The sequence below is a fragment of the Anas platyrhynchos genome, chromosome 1 (genome assembly GCF_047663525.1).
Source record: "Anas platyrhynchos isolate ZD024472 breed Pekin duck chromosome 1, IASCAAS_PekinDuck_T2T, whole genome shotgun sequence".
Taxonomy (NCBI): domain Eukaryota; kingdom Metazoa; phylum Chordata; class Aves; order Anseriformes; family Anatidae; genus Anas; species Anas platyrhynchos.
The window spans coordinates 96,416,700-96,433,520 of NC_092587.1; the positions used below are offsets into that span (position 1 = coordinate 96,416,700).

The 16,821-nt window shown below is 35.3% G+C and overlaps 1 protein-coding gene across 11 annotated transcripts in view; it reads right to left on the reverse strand.

The window, feature by feature from the left end:
* The window catches only part of DCAF6 (DDB1 and CUL4 associated factor 6), an 81,396-nt gene that overhangs the window by 51,791 nt on the left and 12,784 nt on the right, over nt 1–16,821 (reverse strand). For all 11 annotated transcript variants that reach the window (XM_027449392.3, XM_027449389.3, XM_027449393.3 and 8 more), the window contains exons 3-6: nt 12,524–12,616; nt 7,119–7,304; nt 2,594–2,707; nt 1,463–1,598 (exon numbers count right to left, since the gene is read on the reverse strand). In XM_027449392.3, the coding sequence (XP_027305193.1) occupies nt 1,463–1,598; nt 2,594–2,707; nt 7,119–7,304; nt 12,524–12,616 (529 nt within the window). The remainder of the gene's footprint in view (nt 1–1,462; nt 1,599–2,593; nt 2,708–7,118; nt 7,305–12,523; nt 12,617–16,821) is intronic.

The window sequence follows — 16,821 nt, forward strand, 5'->3', positions numbered from 1 at the left end:
CATGATACATCAGACTTGCACGATAACTCACCTCCATTCTATGCACTAAAACAATCTTCAATTCTAGAATTAGCAACTTGCAAGCAGATTAAAATTACCTATAAGACAACTAACAGAGAAAAACAAACTGTTCCAAAAACACAACATTTGCCACAAAACTTTCCTGCACAGCATGTCTGTTTTGGCTCAGCATGTGCAAAAGTCTGTCTTTGACAAGTTTGGAGTTTATCATCTCACACTGCATAAGGACTAAAACTGAAAGTTTAAGAGGTAAATCAGCAGATTGCTTACTAGCAATTATCATGGAATATCTCATCCTTAAAAAAAAAAAAAAAAAAAAGCAACACAACAGCGAAGCACTAAAGTCTACACCAACAGTACCAGAAAAACTAGTCTTCAAAATTTTGTCTACTCTACTTTCCCCTATGGGCCTGCATGCCCAAATTCATCTTACTGTTGTATTGTTACAAAAGTAGGTATAAAAATGAAAAAGTTCTGGTGTTTTTGTTTTTATTTTGTTGTTTTGTTTTTAAACAAAACTTCAGGGGAAAAGTAAAATCTAACATTTACATAGTACCTTTTAATCAACCTCCCCAGAATCTGTTCCTCAGGCAGTTCTCACAGAATTTTGCTGACCACTATGATATAAGGGAGAAATCTTGTAAGAACATTAGCCAGCTGAGAAGATTGTTTAATGTTTATTAAGTGATCTTTACTGTTTCCTTTCTCCTCCATCACAATAATCAGCAGGAAATGCTGCAAGAAATGACAGATTGTAACACTGATTACTTTTATGAATGTGTATACACAGCTATGTATATTAATTCGCACATATGTCCAAACATAATCATACATTATGAGTAAGAGATACATTAGAATTGCATATGCACTGTGGCTTGCCGCTTTAATTTTTTTTATAAAAACCTTTTAGATAAGCATCTGATGCATGCTTCCATCTGAAGAATTTGTATCTTTTCAGTAAAATTATGTTTGATACAGCAACAATGACTGCAAAGCTAAACATATTGAATGACATTATGGAGTTCATAAGAACCCTTCCTATAAGGAACAACATCCTGCAGCACAGCAGAATATAAGAAGGCAAGACTTTAATTAAATTTGAGTAGACCAGAGCAGACTGCATTTATTTGCTTTTTGGAATCTTGAAATCACATGTTTCAAGGCAAAGGAAGAGACATGACAGAATGTCCTTTTCTCTGTTCAGTATATAACGTATTCTAAAATGGATAAAGAGATTGATTACTTAGTTGAAGATATTACCAAATATTAAAGTGCAATGACTCAACTATTAGAAAGCACAGTTCTCAGAGAACAAACCTACACTTCAATCAGTATTACACTTCAGTCATTCACCATCTATTTTGGAAACAAACAAACAAGAAGAACCTGAAATTGGAAGTGCAAATAGTTAGAAAAGTTTACTATATTGTATGTTTCCCACCTGTTGCTCTTGTACCAAGCATTCGCCGATCATATATTCTTACTGAGCTATCAGAACAACCCACAGCAAGATAGTATGGGATTGGTGGACAGATAGCAACAGAAGTGGCAGCACGCCGACAGTTTATTAAAATATCCTGGAACAAACAAAAATACAGCATTCAGACAATAGCTCTGAGCATTTGAAGTGTAATTTTACTTTTTACTTTAAGACACAGGCTCATTAGTCAAGGAGTTTTTAAGAAAAACAGATCTGGCCTTCTGTAGATAGGCCATAAACATTCCAAACAGAAAATACACTACAGAGAAGGAAAGCTATCAGAGAAGGAAATACATCATGAGATCAAACAAAAAAGAAAAAAAAAATAACAAAAAACAAACCACAGGAACAAACATTTGAGAACAGATAAGCATAACAGATACAGAATTATAAACTAGCTTCCATGTTATGTTTTCCTATGCAAACACAAATAATGATTCAGCTGGAAGAGGACCAAATACACAGAAAGAGTCTAAGAATTAGAGTAAGTTTCACCTATGGGCAGGTCGTTGAATAAAGAATTTTATTTTAATATGATTGGGATTCAAAGAAACCCCTAAAACCAGGAAATGACACTTCAGTGTGTTTTTTCAATTCAACACTGCTTCTGCATTCCAAACACAGCAGACACAACTAACACCTTACCTTCTGGAGAGTATTACCCATGATTAATTTGATCTAGTATAAATCGTTATCAAATCTTTCCTTATAGAGGGAAAAAAAGATGGTCAAAAACACAGGGGTGCAGCTGATTTTCCACGATAATTTTTTGCCTCCAACTCTGCACTCTACTGTAACTGACGTAATCAAAACCAACAGATTCAGGTTCTAGGTAGAATCTTTTCTACCACAACTGAATCATCACACCAAAGTTCATAAACTAAAAAGATCCTAAAGCGATACTAAAAAAAATAAATAAATAAAATAAAAAAATGCCCAAACTTTTTTTGTTTCTTGGGAAATATGTTGTCATCTCCACCAACGACCCTGAAATCTATTATTTCTAAAAGCCTTACCAGAATTCAAATCCTATGTTTGTATGATGTACAGCTCTACATTTAGGTCATCTTTATTAAAAGATTTCACTCTTACATCTTTACAATCTTCCTTTGTGCAACTTGTTTTGATTCGAGTATCAAACCATCTTACAGTGCCATCTTCACCACAAGAGAGGAAAGTATAGGGATCATTTGGTACTGTCATAATCTGATCAGAAAAAAAAAAAAAGTATTAATACTTCTGAAAATGCCATTAATTTCAAAAGAAAAACATCAACATTTTGAGCAAAGACTGAAGCAGTTACAACTCAAATTATGAATTCTACTGACACAAAGAAGAAAACTGAAGAAATGCTGATATATCTTCATTTTCAAGAAAAGGTCTGATCTACTGAAAATAAACTGCGTAGTAGGATGCACAAGGTGAAAAATTAATAGCCTGAATCCTACATTTATTTCTACTATTTTTTAACAAGCAACATAGATTTATTACTATTAGTTTTCAGATAAAGAATCGATTTGCTGCAATAATTCAACAGAAGCTCAGTTTAATTTCCATCAAGTAACAGAAGGCAATAAAAAACAAAACCCTCAGAAGTCTGAATGACACGAAAGTACTAAATGGCTTTTATTTCCATTGAATCATTCATTTACATACACAATAATCCCCTGAAGCAACTATGCATTAAAGACTGTTACTAACCTACCCTCAACACATTTTATTGTTATAAAAGAGCACTGTACTGCACCATTTTCCTGATCTTGGCCCTGCTCAAACTAGGGAAGACTCAGCTGGTGTCTCTTGTCTACAGCTTCATTTAAGAAGCTCTCTTCAGAAAAATAAAAAGGCAAGCAAACATGTTAAAGCTGAACACAGGCTGATGAATACACACAAAATATCATTGAACTTCTATGAAGTTACTGATAGTAGCAGTATTGTGGGTAAATTCCACCAGTTTCTACAACATACTTTGTTTGGTATTTAAGGGATAACACATTTCAACAATATGTTTCATAGAGCTACAAAATCAATAACAGTGTAATACACTAATTCAACACAGAGCAAAAGATTCTTTTATGCTTTTTATGCAATGATTTTCTTCAAACTCTTAACAACAGTAACCTATGGATATCTGTAAATCTCTCTACCTAAAATATGATTACAAATGTAATCTCTGCAGGATTCAACCATTCCTCTTGTAATGCTCAGTATGTTACTAAAACAATGCATGCTGTGGCAAATTATACTGCTGACAAATAACAAATTTAACAAACTGAACAAAGCCAAGTATTTAATAACAACGGAACAATAAGATTCTGAGCTATGACTATGATTCTTCAATATGTCAGCATAACATACTGAAAAGAGCATCTTTCTCTCCACATTTACTCACGTTAACTATTTTATTGGTGTAGTTATGAGAGACAGCAATTGCTCTTCAGTCTACTAAATCCTTCCAGCATTTTTGATATGTTGAGGTGCAAAACTTGCCTTAAAAACATTTACTTTGTCCCAAGAGTGCTGTTGAACATGGTATAACACAGTAAACTTTTTTCTAATAGCTATGGTTTATGTTTGTTCCCAATGATACTGTTTTACAGTATACATGTAAAAATGTGATATATACCTACACTTGCAGGTGCAAGTTTTTATGCATGGTGCTTAAGAACATCCTAATTGATTTATAAGCACTACAATAAAGAAACAGAGAGGTACAGACCCCAATAATTAAGAGTTATTGTTAACATATTTAAGTTCAAACATCATATAAAGAAATCTTTTCCTGCCTATTCCATTAACTTGAAAAAAATATATTGTGATGTGATAATTTTACTATGTAGAAAATGTCAAGGTAAGAGTTGTACTTTCTTCTCCTAAAATGGAATTAACAGGAACAGTAGTAAAGAAAAGCACTTGGCTGAATAAAAATAAACTTGCAATAGCCTTGTATAAACATCAAATTCTCCAGAAACATGTTTCATGAACTTCTCTCTCCATCTCTACCTACTCTGTTCTCCTCAGAATTAAAAACAATTGTCCAATTATCTCACAGTTCGTAATGATCTACACAAATTACTCTCTTTCAATGGATTATTTTGTAATGTCTGAAGCTCCAAGTTTAAAGTGCAATATAAATCCAAATCACATTCAAATTTAGATTAGTACCTCCAGGCCAGATTATGTTAGCGTTTGGTATTTAGAGAATCCAGTGAGTCAAAGTTCTATATTTAATACGATGATGTGGTTATATACAGCTGAACTGTAACATCACAAAATTTTAAATGATTTTCCCACTCCAGAAACCTCCGAGCAATGAAGTTGCGTTATGCCAGAAGCTGAAGCTGTGTCAGACATTTGCTTCAAAAGAACTGCATTTACTCCATTGTACTTTCACACGTCAAGGCTCAAACAAAAAAGGTCTGCTATGCCACACAATAACACAGACATTTGATGTTCAAGTATCAAACAGGTTTAAGATACAGTAACAGAACTTACAGTCTTCATAAAAGTTCCTTTTCCTGACAAAATGTTTTATAAACCTATGTAACTTTTTGAAGATAGCTCAAACTATTAACTTTTTGTTATGTTAAACCTTGGTACAAAGCAGACCAAGATAATTAACGTCAAAAGGGCACTTGTTAAAATATGTGTCATGTAGGGGAATTGGACATACCTTCCATTAACAGTATTTAAAGACAACTAAAACAGTATCCTATGCTGTCGTTCAAAACAACAGTAATGCCCTCTTTTTCACATTATTTGTTAGTTTCAGTCACTTCGTGTAATCAACCAAATTGTTGGTTAACCCAAGTTCAGGCAAATCAAAACTTGGGACTGCCACAGTGACTTTCCCTGGCGATACTTACGCTGCTATCAGCACTTCCATTTGCAGTACTCATAGCAGCTTACCCATGACCCTGAAACTCCCAAGCACCCTAGCCCACTGTTCTAATGACACTTCTGCCACCACCCACTTGTCTCCTCAGTCCAGTGTCCTTAACTGTTCTCCTATTCCCAAGCCCAAAAGCTATTTTATACCATACCCCAGGAAACAGAGGTACCAGCTGAGCCAGTAACTGGCTGCTCCCTGAATCTGTAGCCAGCTGGCAAGGAGGCTCTTACTTCCCCAAGAAGCCAGAACACTGACCCATCCTCAACTGAGGACACTTCATCTTTAAGAAACAGCATCTTTGTCTCCAGATGTTCTTATGAAACGGCAGGCTTTATCTGAGGCACAGAGCACATCCAATCAATCTGCAGAACCCAAAGACTAATGCACGCTGCTATATATAGTCAGCTTCAGCGGCAACTGAGGCAGTATAAGCTCCTGGCCGAGGGCCACAGGACTGATGCTATTCAAAGGGAACGGCAGTTTCTCAGTCAAAGCAATCTCAAAACTAAAAGCAGATGATGTGAGCCTGGGGTCCAGTTTTGCAAAACTGAAATTCAGTACTTAGACTACAATTTTGAATTAAACCCGGGCAAAAACAAACAAGACACCTACAATCCCATAAACACCTACTCAGTGAATACCACAGGGTTTGCTGGACTGACTGACCTATAAGGTCACTGGCAGGCAGAAAATGTTTCTTGACAAATCCTTTCAATGTACACTTAATATCAACTGTAAGGGCTATTTTGTTACGTGCTCAAAAATGAATCCTAGCAGTGCTTCAGCCATCTTACTTGCTCACACAACCTCTTCATACAACCCAAATTCAGTCATAATCTAGCAGAAATTTTTAAATACTTGGTTCACTTAACATACAAATAAGAAAAAGATGTAAGAACTTCCAGTGAAATCTGAGCTAAATAGTAACAAAAGCAATGGATTTGGAACTTACTTTTTTTTTTTTTTTATGGAACATTCGTAATATAAGAAGAAAATAGCATGACTTCACCTATTTTAAAGATAAGTTTTACAAACAGCAGATTTTGCTGTCATTTAAATAAGTAGGTAAATCTAATTATTTTGCTAACTGAACTAAGACTTCATTTGCCTATTTATATGACCACAACTTCCAAGTGAAGATTGGAAACACTGGATCTAAATTTACAAATAAACTGTTAATATAAGACAAAATACAGAAATTGCCTAAAACTTTAAATACATTTTCAGATTAAGTTACTTACATACATTTTGAAATAACAATTTCTTCAGATTATAATTGTGAAAAAGGGTTAAACTGATGAAGAGTATTATTTTTTTTTTTGGGGGGTGGGAGGAAGGGGGGAGGGTAATGGAATAAAAATAAAGAAGTAAGACATAGCCACCGCTTTCCCTATCACCAACTCCAGAAAGAACTTCACAGCACAATTTAAGCCATTTTTGCTCTGCAGAGAATTATTTTAGTGAATATTCATTCAGCTATTGTGTTGCTAAAGAAAGTAGTCTTAATCACACTCCCTTTTGGAAAATCCTTCATTTAGATAAAATCTCTTTCATTTAAAACCTACTCTGTAAGGAAAAAAAAAAAAAAAAAAAAAAAAAGGTAGAAGGAAGGTTCTTTAATTCTCACTGAAATAAAGCTTTCATCGACTGATTAAAACCTTGTGAAACAATACAAGAAAACGTGTTCTAGCTGTTTTAAAATTATCATACACTTTTGTAAGGTACCTCATAGGTGGTTCCATAGTGGCACGTGTACTGGCATTGTCTGTTGGTCTCTGCATCCTGCTCAACATTAGTATAAAAGATGACCCCATCTCCAGAACAAGATACAATCTGTTTGTCATTGGTGCATGGTAAAAATTTTGCACTAAAAATATTGGCCCGATGTCCTGAGCGAATGGTTGTTAAAACCTATGAAAGAAAAAGATAGGCTGTATCAGGTTAACCTTTTCCAAGCAAATAAAGAATGGAAAAATAATAGACTCTTGTACTATAAAGCATCAATTACGTACAGGCTGCCAGTGATGAATAGTTTAATGCCAATAGAACAGAAAAGCTGTCTTTACACCAAGTTTCTTCTAAGAACAAATTGGTCCCACAAGAGACATTCACTTACGCTCTTGCCCAAAGTACTCTGCAGAATGAAAGAACTGGAATGCACCTGCCACCTTGTCTTTTTAAAATGCTAGCTATGTATCACATTGGGTTTCTCAAAGTAAAGCATCAGGGCAGGATAATGCAGCCACCCTGCATGGCAGCGAGGAGACACTTAAAAGATCTGGAATGCTGTGGGTAAAGAAGAATAAGGCATTCTAACCCAAGACAACTTTATAGACTTTAAAAATTGATACTACCCTTAAAATTAATCCACTTTAAAATGAGATCTGAAGTGTATGAGAAAGAATATTTTGAAACCAGTCAAATAAAAATCTAAGAACATGACTACCAGGCAGTAAACTAAAAGTTTAATTCAGTCTCAATGAATGTCATCCATCTACAGTACAGCAGAGAAGCATATCATTTACTTTACAGTTGTTTTTAAGCATTTTGTGATGACTCTTTATGTTTCCTAACGTAACTTTGATTAGGCTATTAGAACTTAAAAAATCATTCATGTGCTTTCCTGTACACTGGTGAACATTCTATACTTACATTATTTTTCCTATCTGTAGCATTTAAACCAAATTGCATTTTTACCACTACTAATGATATATACCAAGTTGTTTACAGTAACAAAATCACTTCCAAATTTCCACTCAATTAACTTAATCAAAGAAAACATAATGCAAATGTAGTTGCTCTGTCAGCAATACCTGCTGCGTAATATTTTACAAGGTTACAAGTATTTACAGTATTTCATGGCTTTTAAACAATTCACACACACACACACACAAAAAAAAAAGATTGTGTATCTGCCTATTTTAGGATTCACTAAGCTCATTATTGGAAAAAAAAAAATCAGGAGATACAATCAATTCATCCTATTTCAATAAATGTGCCTCAATTTAGATTTCTTCAGACTTCTCCATTTAACTGAAAACCTTAAAAAACTAGATATTCAAAAGAAATGAGGAACTCGTTTCAAAGAAGTAACTTAGAACAAGGAGTCCATAAGGCACCCTAGTTCTCGGGTTAAAGAGGTGTCATCTGACAATCCCACCCCTGATTTCACTTATTGCTACTGTAAAAGAAATATTTTTGACCTGACAAGAAATCCTTTTTGATCTCCCTAGTAAAAGTCTGAACTATACCATATTAGATTTCCTTTCCAGTTCTCCACTCTTCCTCCCTATTACTGAACATAAGCAGGTAAGGCAGCCTTATTCTTTTTATCTTGTCTCATCAAATTACATGTGTTTCCTGAAACTTTACCTTTTTTCCTCACAAACCCCAAGCTAATGCCTTTGCTTTTCATTCAGTCAATACCTGATCTATTTTAATCTGCTGCTTCAGTTTTCCCCATATGCAGATCTCAACGTAGATGTGGAGACCTACATTTGATGATTACCCTCAAGCTTGAATAAACTTAGATTTTTCTTTCCTTTTCTTCTTCTCTCCTCCATAGTAAACTGAAAGAGCATTCAGGAACGTGTATGTGGTGACATGTTCTCAGTAAAGGAAAGAGTTTTGTCACAGGCAAACCCAGCCCAATCTTGCCTGTCCCTCGAGATCCTGACTATGTTGCGTAGTATTGCAATAAGGAGTATTAAAGTATTACAGCATTCATTATCTGCAGATTTTCCATGCCCTTCTTGACTTGCACTATACATCCTTTTCTGCTCTGGTTATTACACTGCCTTAGAGGTAGGAAAAAGAGAGGCACCTGTTACAAAAATGTTGCTTGTCCTTTGCCTGTAACAGATTTTCTCATCTATTGATGAGAAAATTAAATGCAGACAGCCAACCCCTAAAAGCCTAGCATTAGCTACACAGTGTAAATGCCACTGTCTTACTCCATTGGAGCATTTTACTACCAATGTACAATAGGCTACCAACAATTAACAACCAAGTAAAATCAAGGGGAAAGATTAAAAAAAAATCATTTTTCAAGGCTTGATTAGCTATAATTCAAATATCTTCACAACTTTTGCAATTGCTTAAGTAATACATTACACAAAATCAATTGAAGAGGCAACAAATTCAAGATTTCAATTTGCATGTCTTAAGAGCAAGGAGTACATCTTAGGGACATGATTACTTATTTATGTAGCAATCCCAGAAGCTTGCTACTTCCCTAACAACACATATTTTGCTCCAAGAAACACTACACAAGATGAGCAGGTTTTGGCAAAGTAAATGGAGAAGTAAAAAGTTGTTCTTTGTAGTTGTGTTTTTGTTGTTGTTGCTGTTTTTTTCCCCACCATGTTGCTGTTGGGCCTTTTTCTTATAAAAGGAGTGAGCTATGGAATTGCCTGTTTGATCATGCACTTTCAGACCTTGTGGCAGCTACTAGGCCACCTTTTTTAAACTTGAAATGTTTAACTTCCATGCCCAGATGAAAACTCTTTACGGTGACTTTATTTTCCTTTTTGCCATAACGAACAAAACAGAAGTCTTAAGTCCCATTAAAAACAAAACTAGTTTTTCTAAAAAAGTGGTTGTACTTATCTTCCACTTAGCTCACTTTCTGAAAAGAGGCCTGTTGAAACAAACGCAAGTCAAATATCAGTGGTTTCCTAGGTCTTTCAGGATGTAGTTAGAGATCCCATTCAAGATATTTAGCACAGAATCATTTACAATCCAGCCACTTCAACAGTATTTTCTTTGTCCTTTTCAAAGCCTCTCATCTTCAGGTGAAAAGTAGCAATTCTAACTCTGGAAAAGATGCAAACTCCCAGTCCCACTAAGCACACTCCAAAGCCTCTACAATACTTTGTCACAAGCTGAACCCTTTCCCTCTCTGAAGGCAAACCAGGCCACAGATTCAAAAATCCTGAGCGTAACTACAGGTCTTGTGTACACACAGTCATCTGAGAGAAGTCTCAGGCCATATTTAAGGGCTTTGAAAACTGAGTGCTCAACCTGATGTAAATACACAAATTCCCATCTTTCTGTACTTGTGGCATAAAGAGCTTTAGCTCCAGCCAGTTCTTTTTTTTTTTTTTTGGGTGTGGGGGATGGAACATATACTGAGATGTCTAAAACATTTATTTTGATGGAGGTAAGTAGTCTATAGTGGGTAGAGTGAAATACAATGAGAAAGAAAGGATCCACAAAAGGAAATATTCTCAGCCATCTCAAGGTACAACAAAGCACTTCTCTTTTGATTTAGACTTGCCATTACTATTAAAAGTCACAGTAATACATTCCTCCTCAGATGCACAAACAACACAAATATAAAACCTGTTCAAACTTGAGAAATATTATTTGGAAAATTTCTCCTTCTGAGGCACGTAGTAACAATACCTCTATCTGACCGTACACAACAAAAACTGGACTTATGTACTCAGCGCTGGTGTAAATGACAAGTAAACAAGAATAAATGCTTCCTTATTAAACAGAATATTTTACTACCACAGAAGACAATATTGATGGCTGATGTCTATGTTAGCTAATCCAGCTAGCTCATAGAAGAAAATACAGTAGTAATGATATCAGCCACGATGACATAATTACAGCAGAGCTCTGGTACCAATTCCAATTTGTTCTCTATTGATTCTGTTATTTACGCCAGAGAAAATAAGCTAACACAATTGTAACAGTCATTTAAAAATAAAATAACTATAATAATAATAAAAATCATACCTCTACTACATTTGAGGAACAACACTAGTTATTAGGTCTTTTTGCTAGTACCTGCTGTTTTATAATTGCATTTGCATGTATTGAAAAATCTATCTCCTCTGCTGTTATGCCAAATGCACTTAAAAAAAAATAACTCTGCTGAATTAAAAACAGGAGATTTTTTGTTTTCCTACATTTCTCTTCAGTGGTGTGGTAGAACACAATGGGGGGGGGGAGGAGGGACAAACTCTTCACATGAAGTTTAAGTTGCTGCACATATTAAAGTGTTAGAATATTATTATAGAATAAGATAAACAGTTGCCAGGCAGTGATATATTAAAGTCCCTCCAATAACATTCACTTTGAATTATATCCTTCACCCTCTTCCTAGCTGTCTCAGACACCTCTTCTTCCCTCCTTTAATGACACTGATCTGGATTTTGTCAGATTGGCACCAACAACTGAAATGAAGAGATCAAGTTTGGAAGCTATGGTTCATTTGGGGAAGTAAGGAAAAGGGCCTTACCAGTAGGCATCACTCCAAATCACTACTGTTTTCCCATCACAGCTCTTCATTGCTGCCTCCATAACCTCCTATTAAAACTCTCTTCCATCATACCAACCATGTATTTTGGTTCCCTCTCTATATTTAATTTTTCAGTGCCTCTTCTGGGTTTATTTCTCAAAAAGTTCTGAGTTTAGTTTTGAGAAAGCATGAAGTGCAGACTTCACCTGAACATTGCTGCGTAGGATCCCCAGGACTGAAGGATACGTGCAGAGTATCTGTTCCTGCAAACTACCAACAGTCCCCTCAAGAGCAAAGTACAGAACATTGCTGCTATGTGGTGGAAGTCACTTGACTGGACCTTAACTCATGTCAGTGCAGAAGTGGAAAAGCAGAGATTTTTACAGCACTTACCTTCACAAACCTGCTTCCCCTAACTCAGCACAATTTTTTCTCTATCCACATGTGGGTAAACCCAAAGCAATGTTGTTTCAAATGGTAATAACTTTTTAATAAAGGTTGACACTTTACTTCAACAATGTTACACAAAAAGACAACTTAGTATATTACACAGCAGAAACTACTATAATATTTTAAACCTAAAATAAACAATTCATCTGACTAAAAGATTTCACAATTACTGAATACTACTGCTAATTCTGACACTAATCTGTTGTGAGACCTTGTTCCTTTTGTATCAGACCACCTACCGTAAAATGGGATAATACCAAAGTCACAAGGAATTAGAATACTAAGTTTTTTAAGCACCGTGATGTTATAGTGTTTTATAAATGAGAATAAGGTGCCTAATATTATCTTCATCAGATAAAATTTAGTTGCTCTTGAAAAACAACACCTGAAAACATATCTGAAAAATATAAGTATTCAGAAACAAACCTACCTTTCTGCTGTAAGGATTACTAATTACCAGATTGGTGTCATCAGAACCAGATAAAATATATTCTCCTGTATCATTCCAGCAAATTGTATTCACCTGCATGAATTAAAAAAAAATCTGTTTAGACTTGCATTACAATTTTCAGAATATTAAAACATCAAAATAATAAACTTATCCAACAACACAAAGAAAAGGAGTTAACAAATGCAACTTAAATGAATTAATTTCTAAGCAGCTAGCACACACAACAAGTACTTTAAAAATAAACTGATAAGGGAATTCACCTGCTTTACCTATGGCCTCTCCATTTGCAACTCAGTTGCTCCCTTTGCTCCTGAAGAGTCCATCAGGAAAATTAAACCTTCACACAAAGGCCTCACGTCCCACAATTTTACACATTCAAGTGCTTTATTGTAGCAAATATACTCCACATAGTTCTCAGAATTTGAACTAGAGGATGTCAAAGCACTCATCATTACATCTTCACATCACCCAAATTCTGAGCGTCCATTGCTTCTTGGCCACCACACCTTTCCAGGTAAAAAAAATAAATAAATCACTGTAGAACCCCTCCCAGATCTCCCCCTCCTGAGAAGTGTGAGCATGCTGAGAAAGCCAAATCCTCCAGTGTGGTGCAGATCATTTGGGGAAAAATTTACAATATATTTCCCTACCAATTTTCCTGTTCATAAGACTGCATTTAATACTGTGTTAATGAAACAAAGCTGTAAATGCACACAAAATCCAGAAAGCTCAGAAAGTATCCTTAGAGTAGGCAGGTTTGCCTTCAAGCAGCAGCTCGTGCACAAGCACCAGAGACTGCATGCATGGCCGTTCTTATCTCAAATAGCCCCTAAAATAGCTTTAGCTGTCAAACAGCAGCCATCAACACTTTCCGCTGGCTCTTTTCTGTCAGCAGGATTACTCCTGTACTGTGATGTGTCAGAGTGGACTATATCATCAGTCAAGCCTCCCTCCACTTTTTCTATGTCCTTTTCTTGTGCTTCCTTTTTCATTCAAATGTCTCATTCTTAATCTAAGCCTGAAAGACAGAAATCTTTTTTGCTTAAAATAGAAATACCTGTTTTAGTTACTATTTTAAGCAGAAGCTTAGCTGGGGTCCTTAATTAAGCAAAGTTGCAAAATGAGAATTAGGTGCTCACATGGATGGATCATGTGGGCACATGGGCAAGCAAAAGGAATTACCAGAACTTGACATATTCATGGAGGAGCTTTACATTAACTCTAATAGGCACTCAAAAAAAGAAGAAAAGAGACCTTAGCATTACAACAGACATGCCTATAGCAGGCTTGGCACAATGCACAGCAGCAGTCAATGTTAAGAACCATTAAGAAATGAACAGAAAAGCAAACATCATTCTGTCAGTGTATAAATCCATGCACAACAAATCTGCCTCCACACTGCAGTTTTGCTTCACATCCCACATATTCTCAATTTCTATTAAAGTCCATTTGAAAGGAGAAGTTATGAAAAAGAATGACAAGGGTGATCATAAGTGCCTAATTAAACAAATGAGGGGAGATGACAAAAAAAAAAAAAAAAAAGATGGAAAGGAAAGCAAAGAGAATATTGGAAGATGCAAATGGGAGGCACATTTATCTGGGTTGCAGTTCCACAAGCCTAAACAAGACATCAATATCTTCCTTCTAAATTCTGATTTCATTCAGGGTTGAGCAATTTCAGCATTCCCTGCCCAAGCCAAACTCACTTCAGAAAAAAAAAAAAAAAAGTGAAGTGAGATGACTTAACCAAATGTGTGCTAGAAGTCTGCACACTGTACTGCCTTTTTAATCTGTACCAGAACAACTTGTCAACATTACTGGCAAAGTCATTGAAGTCTTTCAGTAGAATGAGCTCGACTCCTTCCCCTACCCCCTGTGACTACTCCCTTCCAATAACTGACCAGTTAATACAGAACTCTTCTCAGTGTTCAGTAGGTCCTAGTGACCAACAGTGAATAATAACCCCAATAAATATGTATATGGACACTGAAACCAGATGGTCAATGAGAGCAGATTTAAAAAAAATAAGTCCTCATGTCCCATTCTAAGGTAGAAAACCCACTATTAAAATACCTTGTAAATGAGAACTAGCTAGAAAACTGGTTTGCATCTCCAAACAGTATAGAAAAGCTACATATCTATTACCTTCAGGCCACTCAAAGCCAAACTAAAAGCATCATGTTACTGTCACTACACAAGGAGTTTGAAATTCTTCCTGCTAGGGCCAAAGCAGAGGAGGATATGGCAAACACAAATGACAGAAAATTACCAGAAGATGAAAAAGTCAGAGGGTGTGTAACTAGTTTTTTGTTGTTGTTTTTGCTAGCCTTGAAAGGAAGCAGCAAGCACTTTTAATTCATAAATTGAATAGTTAAGAAATAAGTTTGCTATCTTTGGGTTTTCCTCAAAGACAATGCAGAAGGCAGTGCTGCCAATCCTTGAGACCGAAAAAGCAAACTCCTCATTCCTATTGTAAGCAGGATAGATCAACAGCATACAAAAAAATGAAAATAAAAAATAAAATAAAATAAATAAAAAACAAAGAAATAAAGTCTCTGTCAGATTTGGCTACCTCACACAGAAAGCATTTCACTGTGTTTTACACATTTGCAGCTGAGCTCCCCACCACCTTAAGCTCCCTTTAGACATAACCCCAGAAACAGCAACTTCTGGGGTACGGGTACGTATGACCTCACTCATAAAACGTGAATCGTGTTGAGAGAGGCAAATGACACCAGCAGACATTGGTGGCTAGGTAGATTAATTCAATTACTTCACGTATTACTGCTAGAAGTCTGTGCAAGTGAAGTTAAAGAACAAAGGTAAGAGATGAGAGGAGTGGAAAATTGCACTATTTCAAAGGCTAAGGTACCTAAACTCTGAGATAGAAATCTTTGCATCCCAAACAAAAAGATGCTAGGGCAATATTAATGCTGCAATACAGATTGCAATTACTTTACTTCTGCATTTACTTTTATTTTGCAGGTTTTTCTTAAAACAAATAGTAAGAAATGATACTGAATGGTTGTTGACAGTGTCTTGTAAGATTAACTTCTAAAGACCTTTTTTCAAATTGTAACAATATCTTAAACACCTATATATAAAGCTAAAAATTCAGAATAAAAACACTTTCCACCCAGCAAAATAATTAAGTTAGGCACATGTTATAAAGCATCTGTTAAAAGCTCACATAATAAACTCAAACTGCATTTTCAAATACATATCCATCAGGTAGATTCAGGCACCACCACATTCCTCCTAAGGACATTTTAGAAGATGAAAAACTACTAGAAAAGAATCTTCAAAATAAAAATCCCTGCTACAATCTTAAATACAAAAACTGGTAAGTAACTTTCTACACAGTGTCATTCATAAAACATTTCTGGTTGGGAGGGGAGGGAGATAAATTAATGCATTTGGTGTTTAAGCCAGCATCACCTGCACCAGAACATTAAGGTAATAATGACAGTCAGTACAGCAAGAGTAGCCTACTTTTAAAGTAACACCCTTTAATTTAAAATATAATGAAATTTTACATTTGAACAGCATTTTAAATAAATTTACACTTGCATTTTCATATTTTATACCCTTCACTTTTCTGATATTGTCTACAACAAAGACAATGCTTTAACAATTCTTACTTTCTGCTCCATTTGTCAAAGGTAATACAGCAAAGAATCCTACCACAATAGCTATAATTTCTTTGTTCAGAGGATAGAGCTAAGGGTATTCATTACACCAGTAGTTCTGTACACAGGCAAGTATCCCCAGCTTGTTTTGACACTGATAAATGAGAAACAGTGTTTCTGCTAGAGCATGGAGCCACTGGATGTTAAAACAAATCTCTTTGCTCTGTGCCTAGTTTGACTTTTTTTTTTTTTTTTAAAGAATATGGTTTATAGTATTTGTGGCACTTTCAAAAATTAAGTATTTATATAAGCAATATTTCCAGCTATATTTGTTTCTTTATTATCTCTTTAAACAAACATGCAGCACTCAATCATTTGCTTTTAAGTGTGGAAAACAAATCACTTAAAACTCTAATAGAGATTTAAGTAAAAAAAAAAAAAGTAATTTAAAAAAAACATATCACAACATAGCACAAAAACTGCTACAGATTCCACTCTAAAGTTTAAGGTTAGTTCTAACTGAAAAGATAAGCATGTGTTTTCCTGACATAGGAGTTTAACTCATTCCCATAGTAGGATGGGTATTCAAGTACAGAAATCGGATTTTGTTTTTCTTCAAAGATAAATTGGCAAATGCTTAAGAAGCAA